Here is a 24634-nt window from a genome sequence, read left to right on the forward strand (position 1 = left end):
ACCAGCCGTTAATTAGTGGTAGGAAACCAGTTTTAATTTGTTTACAAATACGATATTGACTCTTTTTACCTTTATTTTTATTATTTTTATTGCTGTTGTTAAACTGTGAAAATTTTACACACGTTCGCGTCATATATTTGGTGGATTTTAAACTCGTTCTGTCGTTCATCAACCTTTCAACACGCCATATTAGCTGTGTGAAATAAAAGGTTTACGTGGAAATTTAGAAGCATTTGGACATTCTTTTTCATTCAAGATTTCCGGACCAATTTGATATAATTTCGAAGACTTTTTATCTATTCATTGCTTTACTATAAGCTATAGCTGTCAATTAAGGTCCAAAAAGAATTTTGGAAACAATAGACTCGTTTATTTGCAAAAAGCGGAACTTTTATTGTGATCGACAGCAATACACAAGTCCCTGGAGTTCTGCATTTATTCGAGTGGATCTGAAATATGTATATTCACATGAATTACTAAAGTTTACGCTTGTTTTTCTTGCACACGGTTTTCCTTGATGAAAGCCAAATGTATCAGTTTTTGAGGAATGCACTTGACTGGAAAACTTCCACAAAATCAATTATTTATGCTGTACAAACTTGGCAAGGTGACGATGCAGCCGTCCTTATAAAATTATTGCTTATTGGGTTCATTTTTTGTGTGTTGTGAGCGGTGCATTAAATTATTAATTAAAGTCTACTTATAACAGCGCTTAGTTTTAGAAATATTTCGACGGATTTAAACGCAACGTGCGAGCGGCTTAAAAATACATTTATCACGTTTTAATTTTAAATGAACAAACGACCCCTGGACGAGAATAAAATCCGATGAACCGTATTGCGCTTAACCGTTTTTGTGGATTTTAAATTCGCGAAAAAAGTTCAACAAAAATCTTCAATTCTTCATTCAATCCCCAAACAGTGAGGATGTAAAATCTCGCGATGGAAATAATAAACGCTAATAAATATGTAATACAAAGACTGCACCAATAGTTACGGTACAAAAATATGGATTTTTATTTGCATTGAGAACAATAGAAATAAAACATTACAAATTGATACAGCGATATATACTAACGGTACGTGTTGCAAAACAATAATCGTTTACGATTGGTATCAATATCCTGTCGTTACTTTAATTTCCTCTTTTTCGAGCGGTGCGTTGGCAAGCCGCAAGTTGTTTCTTTCATAGCATCAAAAAATTTGATGTGATTAAAAAAATTGATGTAGAGATTTGTTTTAATTAACTTTGATTAAGCTAACCGGCTTCTTAACAACTGGCCCCAGGAGGAGAATAAAATGCGACGAACAGTGTTGCGTTTAACTTTTTGTGGATGCATTACATGTTAAATTCGCGTTCCACAAACAGCGAGGATGCAAAAATTTCGCGATGGAAATAATAAACGCTAATAAATATTATTATTGTGTAATTACAAACACTGCATCACTAGTTATGGAATAAAAATATTGATTATTATATTTGCATTGAAAACAATAGAACAATAATTGTTTAAGCTTGTTATCAATATCCTGTTGTTAATTTAATTTCTTCTTTTGCGGGTTGTGCGTTTGCAAGCCGCAAGCTGTCTTACTATCTTTTTTATTTGAGGCTTCATCGCCTTTCCAGTATACTTATAGATTGTCGTCCCCGAATTCAGCACGACCGCAGTCTCACGGCCGTCATCTTGGAAGTAACTGTTTCGACCAATCACAATGGATCGTTCCTTGTCGTAGATCTCATCACATGGACAGAATTCTGGAATGCGATACTTCAGATCTTTTTTTATAATACGCTCTCCTTTATTCTTCGAATCCTCGGAAAATGCTTTGACAACTCTGAGCATGCCTCGTGCGGATTTCATTCTTGTCACTGAGAAACGGAATAAAGCAAAAGAATATTACCCAAAAATATGTGATGATGCTCTTTACACAATTGTTTTAATAAAGGACATAATTCTTTTTTTAAAGAAGAATTCTTTTGAACTTGTGGGAGACGACAACAATGCTTGACATCCTCAGTACTAGGAGAAAAAAAGGAATATCAACTCACCGGTACTGTTGCACTCAATTATAGCATCCAGATTCTCTAAAGTCAAACATCTTGGGCACTCCGCACCAACTGAAAACAAAAATGACAGCTAAAGCATCAACCTTATAAAATATGTAAAATTGCCACCAGTGGATTTTTCATCTTATGGTCTTTCAGTATGAAATGTATTTCTTAAATAAAGTATGATTTAGCTGCATGCATGTATTTAACACACCTCTGTTGCCATAGCATTCCGTCTCACCAATTCTGTACATCACTTCAGCTTGGCTTTCTGTTAAAGAGAGATTTTGATTTGAAGCCACCAACTTAGGATGTTCAAAAATCGAATGAAGTTGGATAAATAAGTAGACCGGTTATCTTGGCTAGCCTGGACGGTGCATGTAAGTTTCCTTTATTAGAAAACTAGGAAAACAAGATTCGCTTGTTCATGAATTCTTCACCTGGTTCATAGTAATCGTAGACTTTGACAACAGCAGGTTTCAGTTTCTTGACAAGTGTGTCTTGATGGATGTCAATGGAGAAAGTAATATCACTGATCTAAACATGGAAACATATGTTGGTAATAGAAGCTAATTATTAGTTCAGTTGTATGGAGGTGCAACACTAGTTGAATGGAGGATGATCCTTACTGACACACCAGGAAGAACAGTTTTGGACTGATAGAGAAATCGAAGAATGGAAACCTTGAGGATCAACGATAGTTATTAGTTACCTCATCGAAATAAAGCTGTACGTTCTGTCCATCAATATCGTAACGTTTGAAGTTTAGCACCGGATCATTCCTTAGCTGAAAAGAGAAATGACCAGAAATGGTTACTGCGATTTCCGAGGCATCGTGGCGAATTCTTAACCCAGTTGAAGAGATATCGATAGGTTTGGGGCGACTGTATTTGACACTTCCCTGTTTCATGCAGAAATTGAAAGCTTACACTTTCCAACGATTCCTCTCTCACGCTAAATCCAGTAACTAGTTTAACATCCACCACAGCCATGTTGGAAACAACCTCCTTGAGCCACCTTAAGTAGGTTTAATAACAGTGTGAGAAAATTGGCGTAGAAATTACGTAGAAAGAGTTAGCTAACCAAGTTAAATATACCCCCATGCCATACAGTAGATTAGAGGGGATTAATGTGTTTTGGGTTAATAGTGGTTGTTTCGGGGCTCCGGCTTTTCGGTCCTAATCCTTAGTTACTAACCAGTAACGAAAGATCCCTAAGCACCATTTTAGGCCCTTTTGCTGGATCAAACATTGAACTGACTACAAGCGAAACACTTCTTACTTTGTGGTTATTTCCAGTTTTAATGGACTACATTGGGTCGTTTCTTCATCAGGGGCTGAACGTCTCGTACGAACATCAACTTTAATATCAAATGCTGGAACATCTTCCGGTTCAGGGATATTATACTTAACTGACGTCTAAAGAAATGCTTCGTGTAAGTTTATCATTTCCCATAAAAAACATTGGTTAAAAGATAAACGATGAGGTCTATTGTTGCTGTTTTTCCTACCTGTACCAACGCACAGCCAACGCCTTGACCCGTTACTTCCAATTTACCGGGAATGATCTTCTGAGGAAGCTCAACAGTTTGTAATATCAGTTTATTCGCTATTGTTACCACGAAGTTGTGGTTGTAGTGATCACCCATCTTCAAAGATCCCGTTAACTGACTTGAACTAAAATCAGCGCTATCCCCATAAGCTCGTCCTGCAAACTCGGCTAACGCTTGTAGAGCAACACAAGTGTCCTATAAAAAGTAAATTATAATGTATAAAAATCCTTCAAAGCTATCAATAGCCTTTTTACTTTATACCAGACTTGAAGCTGTGCAACATTTCTAAGTTCAACATTTTTAAGCGTTCCCATTTTATACCAGAGCGGAACTGTCTAATCATTTCTGGAGTAAGATCTTTAAGCCATCCATTTTAGACTTCATCAAGGATCTTACCTGTGTTGAATAAAATCCGCCTTGAGAGTTTCTTTGTCTTGATAACCAATGAATAATGTCCATAATTTCATTATTTACTACGCTTTCATAATTTGGCGTTTGATGTAAAATTGAAAGCAAGGCATATGCTGTCGTTTCTACGTCGGCTGATGATCGCTGATAGTAATATCTTAGACTCTCCGTACGCTTGTTTCCAATTCCCCAGTACATTTGACCCTCTGTAGAGAAGATTTTTAAACGTGTTTATTTTTAGCTAAATATGTCTGTATAACATGAAATACCTTCGAGGTGGCCCTCGTTCAAGAACATGGAATACGTATCCATCATCTAACTATTCAACTGAGAGAGAACACAGGAGAGACTTATCTCCACTCACAATCAAAACATAAACAACCTCTGCTTGATCTAACCATGCATGCTTAACTCAGTCAACTGAGAGACAACACGTAAACGACTTAACTCTTTTTACGTGAGTATAACATCAAATTACTTGTTTACAAACACTGTACGACGCAATCTTACTTCATGAACTTTTATGAGGACACCATATTCTTACCCTTGTTATTTGGCTTACCTTCTTTGGTTGCCTTATTTTTCAATATTCTGAGCATCCTCTGAGCGTCAGTATGGTTTGCTAAAGTCAAGGCATACGTCACAAGGGCAGTTGAATAAGTATCAGTGATCGTGTCAAGTCGATTTACGATACACTTGAGAGCTTTGGACACCATGATGCTCTGAAGAAGAAGAAACATGTTCTTATAGACATAAAACTTCGTTTTTCTTTTTGCCTGGATATATGGGTATGGTAGAAAACGCGGATGCGGATAGGCGGATGCGGATAGTCAGATGCGGATGGATAAATTCTTGCGGATAAAGTAGAAAATGCGGGTAAACTTTTGCAGATACAGTAGAAAACGCGGGTAAATTCTTGCGGATAAAGTAGAAAACGCGGGTAAATTCTTGCGGATAAAGTAGAAAACGCGGGTAAATTCTTGCGGATAAAGTCAAAACGCGGCAAACATATAATAGCAATAAAGTAGCAAATTGTAAATTGACTGTTATTTTAGAAGTAAGTCTCGTTTTGACAACGTTTTGTTACTTTTTTAGTTATTTAATTATTTCGATCTTCGACGATGGGCGAAATAGCTCGTTTTTCCCATATGGCCCCATGTCCAACCATTTCTAATGTTTCCACTTGACCGTATTCAGACGACGGCAAATAATTTGGTAATTTTTTTTATTTAAACTTGGAAGCTTAAAAGCCATGTTTATTAAACAGAAGCCTAAAGCTGTTGTTTTCGCATGTCTTGGTTCATGTGATTACTTGCGCCAAAAGGCTTACGAAAAGTTACAAATCAAGAGGATGGCTTTTGCTATATTTGAAGTATAGTTTAACATAAGGGTTTGAGACGTTCCCGAAAGCAAAATAAGTCAATCACGAGAAATATAGGAGAATTTAAGGCATTTTGCCGCCTGCCTTTTGAGCGCCTTTCAAAGCAGTTGATTAATTTGAATTTCATGGACGAAAGCGACGGATTCGAGTGAAATCGTTTTCATAAATGAACATATTATTAATGACTGCCAGCTGATCTAGGTATAAAAATCAACCAATCAGAAGCCAGATCTTCGACAAAACTACGTAATTAACTAAGTAATTAAATCCGTAAATATAGCTAAAGTAACAAAACCTTGTCAAAACGCAACGTAAGTGGACTATTCTCCTAAAATAAAAATTAATTTACGATTGTTCGATAATAAAAGAATTTACCCGCGTTTTCTACCATTAACCGTAAGAATTTACCCGTGTTTCCTCTTTATCCGCAAGAATTTACCCGTGTTTTCTACTTTATCCGCAAGAATTTACTCGCGTTTTCTACCATTATCTACAAGATTCTATCCTCATCCGCCTATCCGCACACAAGTTTTCTACCATACCGGATATATGTATGTTGCTAAGCTTACATTTGTTGTTTCTCCAGCTTCCAAAAGGGCTATGGTCACATAGGCTGTCATTGTAAGTTCGCTGTTCACGCCTCCCTAAAACACACACAAATGAAGCATGTGAAAAATGGTTTTCCAGACGATTAAGGTGGCTCGATACAGTTTATTTAGTTGCGCTCTTGCGCGTGGAAACATTAATAGCCTCGCGATATTTGTCTAGTTTCATTTTCGAACGCACTGCCCAAACCAGCGTGAAACATAAACATAAATACTGTTATCAAATTCAGAACAATCAGAACAGCATGCTTGGCGCGTGTTTGTTTCACGTGATGCGTGTTTTGGACCACACGCGTGTAATTGCACACGTCTTTAAAAAATTCCATTTTTTGAAAAAAAATTATTGCGCACGTTTTCGTACGTAATCGTTATTTCGTACGGTGACCTACGCTGAAATATTGCATGCTGTATTGTAGCTAATACCTACTACATATGCATGTGTCTCATAATACCAAAAAAAAATTGTATCATGGCAAAAAAATTATCGAAAAAATGTCACTTTTGCATTTTTCAAAAATTTGGCGTTGCAGATTTTTTGCTAATTTTTAGTTTTCCTTCGAAGTAAAATCCTGCACGAAAAAAGTTGGGGGTCACCGTGCTTCTTTTCCAACTATCCGAGGCAATTGGTCATTTTGGAGTGAATTTTGTACATGCATGTCACCATAGCAACGGACGATCTGTTACTAAAACTAATACCATTAAAACATAGAGACATTAAAATATATAAAAACTCCAATATCTCTGGAATAAATCATAAAAATGTGTTGTTTGAATGTGTGAAAGTGATGAACAATGGAATTTTTGAAAACTGTATCAAGCCACCTTAACAGCAAGCCTTTTTTACCTGATGTGTGGCTCTTTAAGTGTTTAATTGTCTCGAGTTATATATCAGTATGCTACCTAGAAGTGAATGGTATTTTTCCTTGGAGAGGTCGGCTCTTTAGTGCTTCAAAATTAATAATGGTAATTGCACTGAGTGGAGTGCAATTTGGTGTGAAATCAAATGCGTGATTACAAAATCAATAAAGTGCAATTTCCACTTTATTATATTCATTTTGAAATCACACAAAAGATTAAACAAATTCAAAACGATTTATTGGCTGAAAGAACCGTAAACGGTGTAAAATGTGAGTAATTTTCATTCATTTTTGTCAAGAAATTTTGCGGGGCATTTGAAAATTCAAAATAATAAAATTTTGTTCCATTTTCCCCTGTAATTTGATTGGATAGTTACACTGAAATACTAAATTTGATTGGTTATTGTGGTGCAGAGCTTCAATCTTATTGGCTTATAAATGATGTGATTAATGTTCAAAAATAGTGCGATTTGGGAATTAATCACACTATTTCTAACCAATCAGATTTCAAGAAACACCATTGATTTAAAATCTCAAAAGGAATATAATAAAGCTTTTAATCTTAGTACTTGGACAACTCACTAACACTTCGTGTAACATTTACCCCAGTATATAAGTAGACAAACATAGCCCATCAAATTACCTGTAGTCTTCTATGGAACACTTTTCCGTACTGTGGGAAACATCCAATATTCAATTGTTTGCTGCGGAGCCATCGGAAACTGTGTTCAATTTTGGCATCATCAACAAAAATATATTTCATCGCTCGAGCAAATGATCGAAGTACAAACGCGGTCAACCTAGGAAGAGGAACACCAACAAAGATTGAATGCAGTCTTAAAGGTTTATGTTCAGGTTTCCTGAGCCCGATTATGGCAAAAACATGCGTGGGACAACATGCATCCTGCATGATTCCCCATGCTTCTATGTCAAACCACTAAAAACTCTTCAATTGACTAGAGGAAGAAAAATGATAGATTCATTAGCATACGCTGCTGTCTTAAGAAATTTCCAAATTTTGACGTATTGTGTAAAACTGCTTCTCCCTACAGAGAATGCAAAAGGGAATATATTTTCTTTGGGGTTTTTATTAAATTTAAGATATTACTTTGATATACACGGTGTTTACCAAGAGTTTATACTTATTGTTTATATTTGCAAGTTTGATGTTTTATATAAATGTTTTATGTTTTTCATATGATAATAGTTCACACTTACATCATACTTCCTTGACTGTCAGAATTGCCAAACGTACTGTACGAGCCACTTTTTCTTTTGTAAATCAATTCTCTTTGATAACCTGAGGAGATACATATCGGAGCAAATGTTTTAGTTGAGGTGGTTGAAAAAATGCCCAACTTGTCAGGAAAGAAAAATTTTGGCTTTTTATGCTCTTGCTAATAAATTAGTACACATCGAGAAATATTCTGCTGTTTCGCACTAACCAACTTTCATAAAGTTTTCGGCTTTACTCTTGATTCCTTCTGTCACTTGGTTCGTCTGAGTCAAGTAATCCATGATGTAGATATTGGGTGCGAAATTTGCCATATTTTGTTCACCACAGCCATAGGGCATGCGCAATAGATCCTTTAGATTCGTCATTGCTGCTCCCATGATGTCACCTGAGAGTGGAGAGAGTTAATAAGATCACACGACAGTCGTCAACCACATTTAAAACCACCCTACTTTGATTCAATGTTAACCTCAACCTATCAGAAAGGCTCTAACCATGCTTAACGCGGTCAACTGAGAAAGAACACATTTTCATGGCTTATTGCGAATAAATTATGATTCCCATGATTTGTCGCCAGGCAACAAGAAACATGCACGTGAATGATTTTGACCAATCGCGTGAGTAGATTTAGGACAATGCACGAAGATTGTATATTAACTATGCTTAACTCATTCAAGTGAGAAAAATGTGTCAATTGGGGGTAAAATACTGCAAAATTATATTGAATTACCTATAATAGTCACTGTTGGGTATATTGATCCTGGTATGTAATTCGCAGGTACCCTGAGGTTAAACTCTTCCTTGTGTTTCTTGTCTAAAAAAACAAGAAATCTTTTACCAAAAACAAGCAGAGGAGATGAACATCCAAATCAAACTGACGATCCTTACTTCCTGGACAGAAGAATGTTCCCTGAGTGAACTCCCTTTTGATACCTTCAGCCTGAAAAGGAAAGAGTTTTCAGGTTAAATTTAACAACCACTTTAATTTTACTCCATAAGAAAATTGAGCATCTTTAATTTGTTAATTGAGCATATATTATCACATGTAAAATCTTCCGAATTTCGTTATACAAACTGAATTCGGTCAAAAAAATTTGGTTATGTTATTTGTTAACTTTGTTCAACCATAAAACGTACTGACCGTATTCGAGTTCCCTCCGATGTAATTAGAATATTTATCAGTCATGGACCAGTGAATTCAAATAAGACTGGAACGCTCACTCTGCCGGAAGTTTGAAGCCAAGATGGCGGAAGCCTATCTTGTAGGTATGATCAAGGCCTCCACGCGGAAATTTCGTAGGTAAAATGGCGGCAGTATTGGACTCAAAAGAACTGGAAGGCTTGCTCAGGCCAGAAATTTGAAGCCAAAACCTGGGGTCATGCCCAGTCGTTTCACGCAACTAAACACGCGATTTTTTTTCAAAACTTAAAAAATAACACTTCAACATGCTAGCACTAAAAATCTGTTTTAGAAGACATAAAGAACATTTTCCACAGCATTTTTGCGATCAAAAGATCCGTGATAACTACAGAATAAAGTAGAGGAGTGAAGCAGGGTCAATTCAAAAGTGTTTAATTGAATTGTTTATCAACTTACAGTCTAACAATATTTATTTAACAACAAACTACTTTTAAATTTTCTTTTTTATATGTGTAAACCACTGAGTGGTGCAAACCTTTTTGAAGTAGTGATCGTTTTCAAACTCTTTACATTTTCCTCGCAATTTCGCCGCGTCAGGGCTGTGGGGTAACGGTATTCTTTAGTTATAATCTGAATTGATTACAAAATTATAGCTTAAATCGTCAAAATAAACGATAAATCTGAACGAATGTAACTTCGCCACTAAACAGTTCATGTTTTCCTTATGCTCACTCCTGAAAAGACCCTCGCGAGAATGTCTCGCAACATGTACACGCGTGTCTGGGGGTAAAAATTTGCCTTCAAGAGTTTTGGCTATTTTAATCATGAGGTAGCCTTCCAGTTCTGCTGAGTTCAATGAGGCTTCATGATCCGCCATCTTGGCTTCACTCATTAATGAGGGACAGGCAGAGAGCGAACGTTCCAGTCTTATTTGAGTTCACTGTTAAAGACTCCATTTATAAATACATTTATAAATTTTATCAAAATTTTGTATCGTAATTTGTACCTTCGCATCGGCTAGGGAATAATTAAGTTTACCTCGACGAGTAGTTTTCGTGTAACGGCATCGTGGACTGGAATTGTTTTATTAGAACAGAGTTTGGCCGATGACGTAGTTGCCGTGACCGTGAGAGGAATGTGTCCGAGGTTAATAGGAATGATTGTGAACTTCACTGATTTTCCTTCGCTGCCACAAACGCAGAGTTTGTTGATATGATACGATGTCACTTTGTAGTCGGCCTGCTTGCGCTTCAATTCTAATTTTATCTAAGAAAGAAATCCCAGTGCTGTATGTGAGAAACTGTTTTGCAAGATAGAGTTATATGCTACGATACTGTTTCTCATACCATGGTAAATGAAAGGCATACCTTAAAAATTAAATTGCTATGGAGTGTCTGCATTGGTTTTTGAATAGATAAATGAAATCCTATAAGAGTTACATTTGTACGGCATTTGCACCTCAGACAGACTATCCCGTTTGTCGGTAGCGTTGGTAGCATTTCTTTTACCAGGGACCGGTGGTTCGAAAGGTGGATGAAATTATCCGCTGGATAAAACTACTTATATTAAATTTATAATTGTTAAGAGGCATTTTAACTTCAAAATTGTGAAGTTCAGTCTTGGGCATGCCATTTTTTAACGTTTATCCAACTTTCGCACAACCAGCCCCAGGACTGTACAGGATGTGTCAAAGTTTGTCTCCACTAAACTTACCGCTGCACAACTAGGCAGATAATTAAACACAGTTACGATGACTGGAATCTCTTCTCCTCGGATGACGGAGTATGGTAGCGTCATTGAAACAAAGAACGGTTGAATAGCTCTGAGTGTTGAAGTTTCTGAAACTCCGATACCTGTCTTCGACGAAATAGCGAAAGCATTTGCCACCCAACTTGTAATTGTACCTGGCACAGTTACTTCAACTGTCTTGTTGCCTGATTCACTAAAGAGGATGAAATTAAATTGCAAAATTATTTTTTAGGCTGAAATAGGTTGGATTTAAATCTATGTAACCAGATTCATTATGAAAGCACCAGCTTCCAATTAGAACAATTATATGTAAAAGCGTCAACTCCACATTACAACAATTATGAAGGGATGAGCTCCGCATTGGATCAATTATGAAAGGAATAGGTCCACTTTATTCAAAATCATTATAAGATTGGAAGTACAAGACTTTGTTTAAAAATCTTACTCGAGTTTTTCATCCGACCATAACCATGTCTCTGGGAACTCTTTGCGAATTTTGAACGGCTTTTGTTTTGCCAGTATTTCTCTTTCACGATATTCTTCCTCGCATTTAATGTACAAGCAAAAAACACAGTAAGTGCTTCTTCTTAGTAGTATCTCTACAAATTTCACTATGGCACAAGAGTAGCCGAGATATAAACTGGGGCCGGTTGTACGAAAGCTGGATAATGCTATCCATGCACCGATTAATTTCAGTTGCTCTAAATTTGCGCATTGTTTGATATAACCTGGATTACACCTAAAATCAGTTTCAACAGTCGGAAAAAGTTCACATGGTGGGCAAATAACTTAAAACCAAAAACCAAACAAATTTTCCACCAGCATTCTGTAAAATATACAAAATTTAACATGTTACTACCCTAGACTTTCTCTGGACTGCGTTGTTGCCATTGTTGGGCTATAGATTTGTAAAAATGAGAAGATTTGAGAGGAAAACGAGACCAGCCGCCTAAAATGAGTAAAATCGAACCGTGCTTGTGCTATAGCGTTTGCTTCCGGAAGAAATCTAATTTCAAAAAACGTTACAGAAGGTTTTCAATAGTAACATACAGTATATCTTTGCATATTTTACTTAATGCTTTGGGATTTCGTATGTTTTTCCGAACTTTTCTTGCTATAAACGCAATATTTTGGTCGATAAATTAAACTAACAAATCAGCTAAAAACACAAAATATTGGAAACCTATACGGAGACATGAGAACAGACAAGACAGAACTGGTTCGTGCCAGCACACTATCATATAGTTCCGCTGTTCTGGTCTTGACAATAATTTTTAAAAATAATATAAAAATTTTCCAAAGTTAATATGTTACCGCTTTCTGGAGCTTCCGTAACGACTTCTGGAGCTTCCGTAGAGGGTCCCATACGATAATCCGGTTTTGGACATGGTCTTGTAACAATACGAAGATTCGAGAGGAAAACGAGACCAGTTACCTAAAACAAGCGACAATTTAACCGTGTGCTATAGTGGTTTCCTCCAAAAGAAATAATTATATTGCAAAAGGTCTTCCAGCAGAAAACGTTGCAAAAGGTTTTCAACGGCAACATATATCTTTTGTATATTTGCCCGAATGCTGTTGTAATTTCGTAAGTTCTCTTGAACTTTTCTTTGCTATAATGGTAACGTCGACTATACAGTGGTTCTGGTCTTGGGCAAGGTACTTTATGGATTTTTAAGTTGGAAGTAAATCTTACACCCACATTCCATAAATATATAAAATTTAATATATATTGCCATTGCTTAATTCCATCGCGCATACGCTCAAGGCAACGACGGCAAAAGACCGCCTGCCAAGTTTGGCTATGTATTTTAGAAATCGCCCGCTTTTCAGCCCTAGAACAATTACCCAATCCACAAGCATGTTTAAAATATTCTAATAACAAAACTGTGTTCTAATAACAGAACCGTGTTAATAACGGGGATATATTATTTTTCGCCTGTAAATTTATTTATGAATCGAAGTTTGGTTCTTCGAAGTTGCAATATACAGTATAATTGATTAATGACAAACACCAAAGACTTTATCATCAAGACAGTATCATCAAACACTTCATTAATTTAGAGAGCATACGTGTTTTTGGCACCTTATTTATGTCAAACTGCGCTCTCCAATCCGCGCTCGCATAAATATATTGAGGTAGAGACTTGGGGACTTCTGAAGCATTTTTGTCCAAAAATTTTACTGCTGAGAAACCCATCGAAAGCATTTCCGCTCTTTGATTATAGACTTTAAAACAGCGAAAAGATAAAATAAAGAGAACACTACTACGCTCAGCTTTTATATTCATGTTTGCCAATATTTTCCTATTTTCTCGCACGTCTTACTTTACGTCACGCATATCACGTAAAGTCACTAGTAAATAGAACGGTATCATAACTATTAGGTACCACGGCTAAAACATGCTTTGCAAGGAGTAAATCTTTGTCCCACGCCAGTGGACGGGGTTTCTAAAATACATAGCCAAACCCGTCAGGCGGTCTTTCGCCGTCGTCGCCTTGCCCGATTTTAGGGACCGCCTGCAATGCAGACTTTGAGCGTTTTCCTAAGTGAGGAACAGTTGAACTTCTATTTTTCATTAGAGATATATGTGTATTAGAGAGATGTCTGTATTGTAGAGACGTCAGCATTAGAGAAATGCTTGCATTGGAGAGATATCTGTATTAGAGGGATCCCTGTTTAAAAGAGAGTTGTCTTTATTTAGAGAGATGTCTGTGCTGCAGAAGTCTGTAACTGAGAGATGTATGTATTAGAAAAATTTCTGTATTAAAGAGATGCCTGTTTTATAGAGATATTTCCCTTCGAGAAGTCTGTATTAGCGAGGTTTCTGAAATGTGTTTTGGGTGATGTCTTTTAGAAGGTAAATCTATAAGATTAGAACTAACATACATCAAAGGCCACCGAGGCGTCGTCGTATTCTCTTCTCCACGAGTATCCCGAATGGCTACACTTTGGGTTAGAAGTCCATGTTGCCCTTCGATGCTCCCAAAGGTATGGACGGATCTAAAACACAGTAAAAATGTTATAAATTATATTCATATACAAAGAAGTGAGGTATTTAAAGAAGTGAGATATTTATTTTAAACTACCGTATCTTGCTGCCAAGTTCTCAATAGTTTCAATAGTGCCGTAGAATAATATCATCAGTCCTAATCTTACGTTGTATTACAATGAGGAGTAATGAGGAATAATGGGAAGTCTTCTTACCTTACCCTTTGTAAACTCGTTCCCAGATTTCAAAATGTGAATGCTCTTGTCCACGGCCACAAACGCCACGCGTGATCCGGGCGAAGCTTTCAATATCAGCTTCGTTTTTTCTCCCGGCTTCAGTTCCTTCTCCACAAAGCTCACCGACACCTTCAAAAGTGAGGAATTGACTTCAAATTTTATGGCGAATAATTAAAGATGATACGTTGAACTTATACGTAAGTCTCTCCTTTGTTCTGTCTCAGTTGACTGAGCCTACATGGTTAGATCATGTAGAAGCAGTTCTTGTTCTTGAATATGAGCTACCTTTAAGTGATCTGATATGTTGTACAGAACTCATGAGACTAGAGTTAAGTCTCTCCTGTTTTATCTCTCAGTTGACTACATGGTTAGATCATGCAGAGGTAGTACATGTTCTTTAATGTCAACGTCTTTAAGTGATCTGATGTTGTACTGACAAAACATTCCGATTCGGTCAGTATCTACCAGGAATTCTTATTAATCGCTTCTTACCTGGTTTTCTAGTCTATCTTCTACATCAAACTCCACACTATCAGCAACAACTTCCTTGTCTTTTCTCACGTAATACACCATTACCTGACACGAAGGCACCATTTCCATTGTCACTGGGAATTCGATATCAAATTTCTTAACGAGTGGTATTGTATTCAATTTTTTAATTGGGTCATGCGTGGGTGTCACAACGGATGGAAATGTACCGTTGTTGTCCGCGATATTGGTTGCCGCTCTGGTTGTCTTAGCTGTGGTAGTTGGTTTCTCGACAGGGATGAAATCATGATGCTTTGTATGTTTTCCAGTTTTCACAAATTTGCCCTTACAGATTACCTAACAGGTTATAACCAAAAGTCGAAATTTAATTTGACTGCTTTACATATGGTGGGATCGTGATGTGATACAGAAGTCATGTGAGTAGAGTTAAAGCTCTCCTGTGTTCTCTCTCATTTGAAGAAGTTAATTAAAATGATCTGATGTTTTGCAGAACTCATGTAAGTAGAGTTAAGAAAAGAACACAGGAGACACCTTTTAATTTACGTTTTTTCTGACCTCAGTAAACTCATAACCAGAAATTCAGAACATCAATTACCATAAAAGTTCATAATGCCAGGATTTCGCAATCAAAGAAGGCCGCCTTGTTATAATAGAATTATATAAGGCACGAGACCAAATTTGAAATTAAAGCAAATTCTTACATATTCCAGTTGCGGAGATCGATTCAAGACGGCCAGAGTACTATTTTAACAATTTTTTTTTCTAATTTTTATCTTACCTTTATAAACAGGTTTCCAGTAATGTCATCTCAGCAACGCCGCGTTAGCTCTTTGAAATATAATGGTTAGCAAGTTGCTGAAATGACATATTGCTGGGGAACATGTTAAAGGTAAGATAACAAGGCAGCCATCTTTGATTGCAAAATCCTGGCATCATGAACTTTTATGGTAATTAATGTCCGGAATTTCTTGTTATGTAGAACCGCTACTTACAGTGTAATGAAAATCGACTTTATTGCCAGTGTCGTTACGAGCTGTGTATCGTACTGTCAGAGAAGCCTCGCTGCCAATCTATAAAATACGAAAATCGTTTGGGTAAATCTCATTTTTACAAATAAATGAAAATATCTACTACATGATAATTTTGCTGATGAACGTTTTACCATAGCTGGAGTGTTCTTCTGAAGTATCGTGAGGTAACTGAAGCTTGGAGAATACCAGGGTTTGGCGAAAAACGACGCTCTTGTAAAACTGTAGTAGTAATTGTTTCCAACTTTCACTGGATAAGGATTTTGGCCCAGAAGTTGTGCCTAGGAAAACATACACAGGTCATTGATAAGTAGCTAACCGGTTGTTTACCAGTGGTTGCGCCAAATGCCCCCCTAACCCAATGGCCCATGATTACTGACGGTACTAATGGCTATACAAGCCTGATCGAAGCGACAAAGAGAATATATTTTGCATAAACAAAAGATAATTCAGCGTAATCATCCGTATTTATACATATTAACTGGAATTTTGTCAAAAGGACTTGTTCCTACCTCGAAAACCAAATTTCGGGCATTGTAAGTTTCGTGATTGATGGAATCTGTGATCAAGCCATTTTTCACGACAAACGTTTTGTTATAAAATTGAGCTCCTGTGTTCCGGCCGCGAGCAATTGTGACACGAACTTTGACCCCCGTTGCCGGCGAGTTATCAGGATGTGTAACTTTAAGCTGTTTAAAAAAATATCGAAACTTCTAAAAACTGTGCTCAGCAGAGAGCGTCAGATTAATAAGGTCGTTACAATTTAGATACAGTTGACAGTTGACACCTGCTCTGCTCAAATAAAGATAGCTACAAAGTCAGCTGTGTTCATTTATCACCTATCTTTTTCAATCAAACGACACAGACCATAAACGGTTTAGTTTGACGATTATAGCTGTAAATACGAATTCTCGAATTTTACGTACCCCATATGAGAATGGTAAACCTGGTTTAAATTTTCTTGAAGTTCCATGAAATGACAGTTGAATTGAGCGTTTCCTAAAGTTATATGTTACAGCTTTCTTTTTTAATGTGACCCCTGTTAAGGTTTCAGTAACTTGACCATCGACAACAAAATCCGCTCCGTGAATATAAGTTATTTCCCCGATATTTAAAGTCTCTCGTGACACTGTAATATCTGTGCAACCATCAATCTGAAAATATTGAAATATTGTCAAAAATATGTCCTGTGATTTCATTGTTTTGAAAATCTCGCAGATTTTTCACGTAATCCAGAGATCAGAATGTTCCATTGTCTTTTTATTGTCTCCAAAATCTCGTTCCATTGGCTTGGAGAAGTCATCCAGTCATGATCCACAGATCTCAATTATTTTGATTCAAAAGATCGATGTTGCAAAAAGTAAGGAGAAAAAAAATAATAAATCGAAGAAAACAAAAAACACATACCTCCTTTGTAACGTTTTCGCATCTTATAAAACTAAATCTTCTTTCATTCTTCCGCCAATAATCAAAAGGTGAGTGCTTCAAACACAGCAAAGCATTTAACATTCCTTTTACGTTTTTCCCGTAAGTATACCTATAAAATACACATAATTCATCACGAAAATGGAATCTGGCAGACTCCAGGCGACTCCAGACTGAGTGCTATGGATGAGACAATTACTTAATGATTTCCGTATTTGGCTAGCCTGACCCGGTCACGCAGGGATTTTGGAACATTTCCAAGTGATTGGATCAGGCCATTCAAACACAGGAAACCATTAAGTGATGGTTTTATAAAATAGCAACAACAGGTTAGTGTTCCAGGTTTGATTTCAAACAGCGAGTTAACTTTCCGTTTTTGAATGGCCTGATTCAAACAAGGGCTTCGACCAATCAGAACACGCGTTAAAAAGTTTTTTTTAGCATCAAATGTGGTATAACAACTGCTTCAAATAGACAAAACCCTTCTCGACGTTTCGACCTGAGGGCCTTCGTCAGGAGAGTTAGTATGAAAATAAATAAGGGAGAATACATGTTTTGTATGGGGGCAGAACATGTGATAAAAATGGGCTAATAGAAAACCAAAAATGAAAACAAATTGGAATACATTACATTGCCAAAGAGACGCTTGATTGTGGGCTAAAAATAGCCCGCATTGAGGGAAGCCTGATCAACAACGAAAACGTATTACAACCAGCTTTGATGTAAACAAAGAAATGGGAGTCATATTAATCTGGGTGAAGTAGCTTAAATGAAAGAGAGTCTTTCATTTATGCCAGAGGAATTGAGACTGCCAAGACTGTGGATGAGTCGCATTTCTGATCGCTTACGGCTATCGTTAGTACCGGAAATGGGACAGAGGGCTCTAATTTTTATGTCCGTAACACAATGATTACCAGAAGTAAAGTGTCTGGCAACAGGCTTGGTGTTATCGTGGTTGTTAACCGACCTACGGTGTTCATCAAACCTTGCCCCTAGAGATCTTCCAGTTTCGCCGATACATAGTAAACCACATTTGTTGCATGAGATGCAATAAATGAGGTTGGAGGAGAGGCATGTGAAATGGTGCCTGATGATCTCTCAGGCGTCTCTTTGGAAATGTAATGTATTCCAATTTGTTTTGATTTTCTGTTTCTACTGGCCCATTTTTATCACGTGTTTTGCCCCCATCACCTCTGGTAATCATTGTGTCACGGACATAAAAATTAGAGCCCTTTCCCCATTTCCGGTACTAACGATAGCCGTAAACGACAAGAAATGCGACTCATCCACAGTCTTGGCAGTCTCCATTCCTCTGGCATAAATGAAAGACTCTTTTTCATTTAAGCAACTTCACCCATAGTAATACGACTCCCATTTCTTTGTTTACATCAAAGCTGGTTGTAATGCGTTTTTCGTTGTTGAAATTTTGTCTTAAAAACAGGATGCCTTAGGCAGCTGCAAAGTTCTCATGTCAATCAACTGTGTTTTTTATAATGCGCGGTCGAGCATTTTAAGGATTACGTCAGAGAAAGCTTAATTCGATTAAAATAGTTGAATAAATAGTTACGTTATAAAATAAGGTTCACAGAAACAATGTTTGATAATTTTAATGCTTGTTGATGATAAATATTTTAAGTTGTGAACATTTGAAAGTATTGATCGATAGAGTCAAAGACCAACTCGACTAGTGCGTCAACGCCTTAATACACAAACAAGATATGAGAGCTGGAACGAGCTTCAAACGCCAACCCACATTTCTAACTAACAACGCTGATTGGTTGGATAAGGATCAGCCCACTCTGGTTAATGACGTGTGCAGATGTCCCTCAACCTTCACTACAAAAGGGCGTGTGCAAAATACGAACCTTCAGTGGACTAGCGGAGTAAAAAGCATATGAAACGTTAGAGAAGCTCAACCTTCACAGAACCAACGACCAAAGACAAGAACAGAAAACAACGAGGTTCCGAAAGGACGAATATTTGAAGAGAAGAGAAGAACGAAGCCAGAAACTAACATTAATGAACATTAGTTAACCTATTGTAAAAGATCTCCTACCTTGCGCATATAAAATAAAAACTTATAACAATTTTCATACAAACTCTCCTGACGAAGGCCCTCGGGTCGAAACGTCGAGAAGTGTTTTGTCTATTTTAGGCAATTGTTTTACCACATTTGATGCTAAGTTGTGTGAAGACGCTGCCGCGCTGCTCCCTGGTTATTGATGTTATTTTATAATAACAATTTTTATAATAAAACTACTTACTTAGCGCAAATTGTAGTTGTAAATTCTTTCTGGTCTAAAGCCATATATGGTGGAAGTTTGATACTTATTTCGTATTTTGGTAAAACTAAAACGAGAATGGGATATAAATACTCTTAGACTAGTCTAGAAATTGATTATGATCAACTTCAATAACGAAAGAACGCAATTCTTTCACCTGACATCACATTTGTATTTGTACTGATGTACTGCTGGGGCCGGTTGTATCAAAACCGGATATCGCTATCCACCGGATAGTGATTTTTTCAACCGTTCTAAAAATGCTCGAGAAGCGATAAAATTTCAGCTTGGAAGCGACAATTATTAAAGAGGATCTTCGATTTAGGAATACTAAGATTTAATCAAAGTTGTAGCAAATAACGGGCGATTTTGAAGCGATTGAAAAAAACACTATCCGGTGGATAGCGCCATCCGGCTTTCATACAACCGGCCCCAGGTGGATTAAATGGTTATTGTTAATGTGTTAATTATTATATGGCGAGAAAATTTAATTGATTTTGAAGTTAATAAGATGTCTCCAGACAGTTTAGGTAAACTAAATAATTCAATATTTTGTTTTTGTTTTTATCAAATGCGTACCAGGCTATTAATACGAATTCATGCATTTCTTGTTTGTTTCAAGTGCAAAAATACATGCCTTATGCCATATTATAAACTTTTTATCAACCTCGCTTACTCGGTCTTTACCGAGAACTATCGGACCTCGATCTTTTTGTACAAACCTCGATCTTCGAGCTCGGTCTGTACCAAAAGACCTCCGTCCGATATTTCTCGGTAAAGACCACGCGCTCGGTTAACAAGAAGTTATTAATACTTTCAATTATAATGCTAAAACACTTATTATAAACTGTATTTTGAGGTAAAATACTTAAGACAAGTCCTTAATCTATAGTGGTATAAAGCTGCCAAGAACAGCTGTGATGGGGTCTGAAGTTTTATACCACTAAAAAGGAGGACTCTTTCCTATTGATCAGCGGTATAGAATCCTTCCTTATGCATGGATTAAGGTGAAATACTTAGGCTTTGGGCTCGAGATAATCCTCTCCTTACTCCACTAACCATATTTAGAAACTTCAAATCTTTGTGTTGTTCTTTTTTTCTAAAAAACCAATAAACAGTTCGCTTGTAAAAGGAAGTATTTCTAGGCCTATTTAATTTCCAACTTTACATGAATCATTGGGTTTTGAGATATTATTTTGATAGAGTTTAAATTTCATTTTATTGAAAAAGCTACACGTTTTTTAAGCTCAATGGAGCAAAGACATCATTTACTTACACCAACAATCACTGTGATGTCATATTGTCCCAAAACAGGCTCCTTGGATAACTGTAGTTCAAGGTTTTCAAAACCGTCCTGAAGTTCGACATTATCCCACTGGTTAATCCTCGAAGCTGAGACGCTCTATATCAAAGTATATGGTGTTATATCCACTGCACAGATTTGTCTCCTAGTGTCTATAATGGTTTAAATAAGCCAGGTTCATTTAACTGCACCATACAATTTAACTTCCTTATGGTTGCCTTTTGGCAGTTGTTAAAATGAGGTGCTAAACTAAAGTGGGAAAACCTGAACAACCCTTTCGTTTGCTCCCAAATTATGCTAGAATTAAATTCAGAATGTTTTAACATCTCAGCTGAAGCAATTATCGGAAATTTTTAGCGCAGAAACAAGGGTGATTTTGCTTCTTATAGTTGTCTACGACTCTCGATTATCACGGTTAAAAGTAAATTTTTAAGTTCCTTACCACACGAACGCTGTCGATCTGAAAGACAAAAAAAGAAATTAAAACACAGAGAACACGGATTTTATACAAAAAGATTGCTAAAAAAGTCGAACGCTCGTTGACATACATGTATACTGGCATACAGTATAAGATTGCAATCCTAAACTTAATATTATGTAGTCGAGTCGATCGTTTACCTTTCCTTCTTTTGGTTTTAATTTTCTGTCAAGTACGATGATTCTCATGCGAACTTGAAAAAATAGAACATTAATTCTCATTTAAATATCTCAAAGTCAATTCACGCCTCGTTTGATCTCGACTATGCGAGATCATGAAAACATCCCCTTAAGGCCTTATAGTTTGTTTATAACATGGTTGGTTTATGGATAAATAGAGATTACTTCACGGTTGTCGAGTGCGTACGATTTTTATGCACGATAAAAATCCTACGAATGTGTCAACCGTAAAGTAAATTTGTTTATTAAATGTGTATAGTCTATAAAGTTCAATTTAACAACGACACGCTTTTAATATACTATATACAACTTAAAACACCACGACAACGAGCAACAGAAATCGAAATTTTGCGTATCAAAACATATGTATTACCGTTCAGTTTCTTTGTAATTTTGTCCAATAGAAGTTAGTTATTCTTTCCGAAAGATTTCATAATGTGCTGAATGTGATAATGTCTTGAATTTGAGAATTATGTTTTAAATCTCACTCCTATATTTCGACGCCATCTTGAAAAAAATGTTAACAAATTGCCGCCAAAATGACATACGACAATTTTTCACGTGTGAAAAATATCGTACGTCCAATCAAAAGCCGTGTATGGCGTTTTTTCACTTACACAGTGAAATACACACAATAATACAAAATATCGATTTCATTGTTTCTTAAGCTTTATTCTACTGTTCGTCGACTACTTGAACTGAACTGAACAGAAATGGAATGTCCTTGTCGTGGACAAGATCATATATTGCAAGGCCTTATATACTTACACAAAAACATTTAAAAATACGTTTTAAAGTCACCTAAACATCTCTTACCTTTTTGTCCTGGATTATAGATTGGCTTATCAGTTTGTATGTAAACAATATGGTCGTATCTCCTCCCTGAAACAAACACGTCAACTTCATCCGAATTTTTACCACAAACATTTGCTTGAAGTTTTAGATTTGTTCCATAGTATGTGCGACGACCTGTTACAACGTTTCCTGGAATCTAAATATGAAAGAGAAACCTTTACTTCTGTCCACTTTCTTCCTTTGTATATAAACCTCTTTATTGACGTAGTCGGAACGCATGGTGTGAAAACTGAGCGTTAAAGAATTTTCCAAACGATTTTTTCTAGCTCCTAACAGGTCCCAGCTATAGATTCCTATGGATGCGTGTTTTCATAAAGTAAAATATATACATTACATAAATTGGTAGATTTCCCCGTTCTCCTGGCTCAAAGGTGCCATTCGCTGAGGTGACAAGCCGAGAATTATATCTGGATTTAAGTGTAACATTCACTGCGCAAGGTTTTGTTCCAAAAATTTGAACGTTGATTGTTTCATTCTGGTCAATATAATAATGATAAGGCGTGGTGATGAGGTACTGGGTATTCTCAAGGTCAATTGCGCTATATTTTGAGAGGAAAATATTTACTAGAGTATTAGGCAATGCATTTCAGAAATCCTATCAGTTCTAAACTTTTCTTTCTAAAGGTCGAGTAAGGATCATCTCTTACTGATCCATGCAGTGTCACTACAGGAGGAGACCTAAACTAAACTTTATTTAAACTCGATAGCTCTAATGCTCTATCATTTCTAAACTGTTCTGCTTAGAGTCCAGTATGGATCATCTCTTGATCCAGAGTTAGTACATGAGGTTAGCCTAATCTTAACTGGATAACTCTTGATTAAAAAGAGGCAAAGTAATCGAGAAACCCAATCAACAAACAATAATTATATTTAAAGCGCAAGGTCAGATAAGGGCGCGTGATTGTTGATATCATTAAAACAGGACTTCTTAATTGATACTTTTAGTGCTTTCGTGTAAATTTCTTTGAGAAATTGAAGCCAATCATTGTATTTTTATAGATGATTGTATGACCTTGTGGAAAATGTTTGAATACTCTTCAACTATGCAAGATGATAGCTGCATGTGATAACATGATATTGGGAAATCGTTTATCTAAAAAATTTCACAAAGGATTTAATTCATTAATCCGCCAAATAAACAATAAGAGATTTTCTATATTGTGTTCAAGAAGTCTCTAGAAATTGTAGAGCAGTTTCTAGGATGTTATACATGCAAATATTGCGTGCGCTGAATCACATTCAGACACCATTGACGAGCAAATTAAGATCAACGTAACAGTAGAATCTGTTCTTAACACATTTAACACAACCAGAGCCTGAAAATCCTTAAAATGGCGACGAGGCGACGAAAATCCTGACGAGGCGCTTAAAACATCGCGTTAAATTGTATTTGGCTAAGACGTGAAAGGATGAGTATTATAGGTTACACAGTTGAAAGTTCAATTAGGTTGTTTCTCTTGTGTTGCACGAAACACCAACCACTGTCCTTTTTTGAAGCGCGCAATATGTTCGCGCACTAGCAAACGGACGTTCAATTAAATGGACTATATTGCTCAGAAAATCTCACACAAACAATTTGAATACGAGATGATAATGTGTATTTATCTAAGTCTATACTTCGGTATTTAATATATGAATATACCTCAGATAGTAACAAGCTTCATACAAACCTGGTTACAGCCGAAATCAGCAAAATAAGCGCGAAACACCTGGCCATATTGACACGGAATTCTAATTGGAAACAGACACTGCAGATAATGCAACAGAGAAAAAATTACACATCGAATATAATACTTTCTTTCAACCGGAATTACGTGCTGAAGCAATATGAGCGCGCCAGTGTGACGTCATCGGAGCATAATCAAGCTTTCAACACGCCATCATACCTGAGAGAAATGCAATGTTTACCTGGAAATTTATCTGGAAAGATTTCCGGATCAATTTGGCAGATATCTAATATAATAACTTCGCGAAAAGACCTTGTTTTCAATCCACTGCTACACTGTAACTGTGATCTGTGAAACCCTTCCTCTTTGACATGCGTCATGCTCCTTAGGTAAAAAAAAATTGGGAAACAGTAGACCCATATATTTGCAAGAGAAAACTGGGTCCTTTAAAGTGTTCAACAGCAATACACAAGTCCGTGAAGAAAGTTGAGAATTTATTAATTCGAGTGGTGAACTGCTTCGTTTTACTCTTGTTTAAAATCTGGAATATATGTATTCACATGAATCGTTGCCAAATTCAATTACTTCCCAGATTAAATGCAGATCCTGACAAGCGCAATGAAATCAAAAGGTACGGGTATAGCTGTCTCCGAACAGAACCCAGAGGAAATTGTGGGAGCAAGAAAACGTCTATATACGCATATCGAGATGAAGAAGGCAAGAG

The 24634-nt window shown here is 36.6% G+C and overlaps 1 protein-coding gene across 4 annotated transcripts; it reads right to left on the reverse strand.

Moving 5' to 3' along the window:
- Positions 1-1023: 1023 nt before the first annotated feature.
- On the reverse strand, positions 1024-24012 carry LOC114529579 (alpha-2-macroglobulin-like protein 1). Of its 4 annotated transcripts, XM_028551390.1 has the most exons (36): positions 23914-24012; positions 22578-22782; positions 22205-22379; positions 21350-21402; positions 21174-21191; positions 20705-20830; positions 20488-20527; positions 19411-19495; positions 17129-17258; positions 16648-16875; positions 16234-16410; positions 15856-16002; positions 15686-15763; positions 14697-15029; positions 14184-14333; positions 13866-13979; positions 12291-12411; positions 11422-11515; positions 10941-11169; positions 10266-10493; positions 8975-9026; positions 8817-8900; positions 8298-8474; positions 8071-8152; positions 7496-7652; positions 5960-6034; positions 4572-4731; positions 3998-4215; positions 3560-3796; positions 3331-3467; positions 2979-3066; positions 2762-2836; positions 2490-2586; positions 2264-2320; positions 2050-2118; positions 1024-1869 (listed from the first exon to the last, which is right to left on the reverse strand). In XM_028551390.1, exons 1-36 carry the CDS (start codon positions 23958-23960, stop codon positions 1541-1543), a joined length of 4872 nt encoding a protein of 1623 aa, XP_028407191.1. In that variant the 5' UTR covers positions 23961-24012; the 3' UTR covers positions 1024-1540. The 4 variants fall into 4 exon arrangements, 3 of the variants coding, with proteins under 3 accessions (XP_028407191.1, XP_028407192.1, XP_028407193.1); XR_003687647.1 differs by lacking the exons at positions 1024-1869; positions 2050-2118; positions 2264-2320 and having other exon boundaries at positions 2563-2586; positions 2979-3003; positions 3039-3066; XM_028551392.1 differs by lacking the exons at positions 1024-1869; positions 2050-2118; positions 2264-2320; positions 2490-2586 and having other exon boundaries at positions 2818-2836; positions 2981-3003; positions 3039-3066.
- Between the last annotated feature and the right edge of the window lie 622 nt (positions 24013-24634).

The sequence above is a fragment of the Dendronephthya gigantea genome, unplaced genomic scaffold (assembly GCF_004324835.1).
Source record: "Dendronephthya gigantea isolate DGI-Jeju-01 unplaced genomic scaffold, DenGig_1.0 000057F, whole genome shotgun sequence".
NCBI classification, from domain to species: domain Eukaryota; kingdom Metazoa; phylum Cnidaria; class Anthozoa; order Malacalcyonacea; family Nephtheidae; genus Dendronephthya; species Dendronephthya gigantea.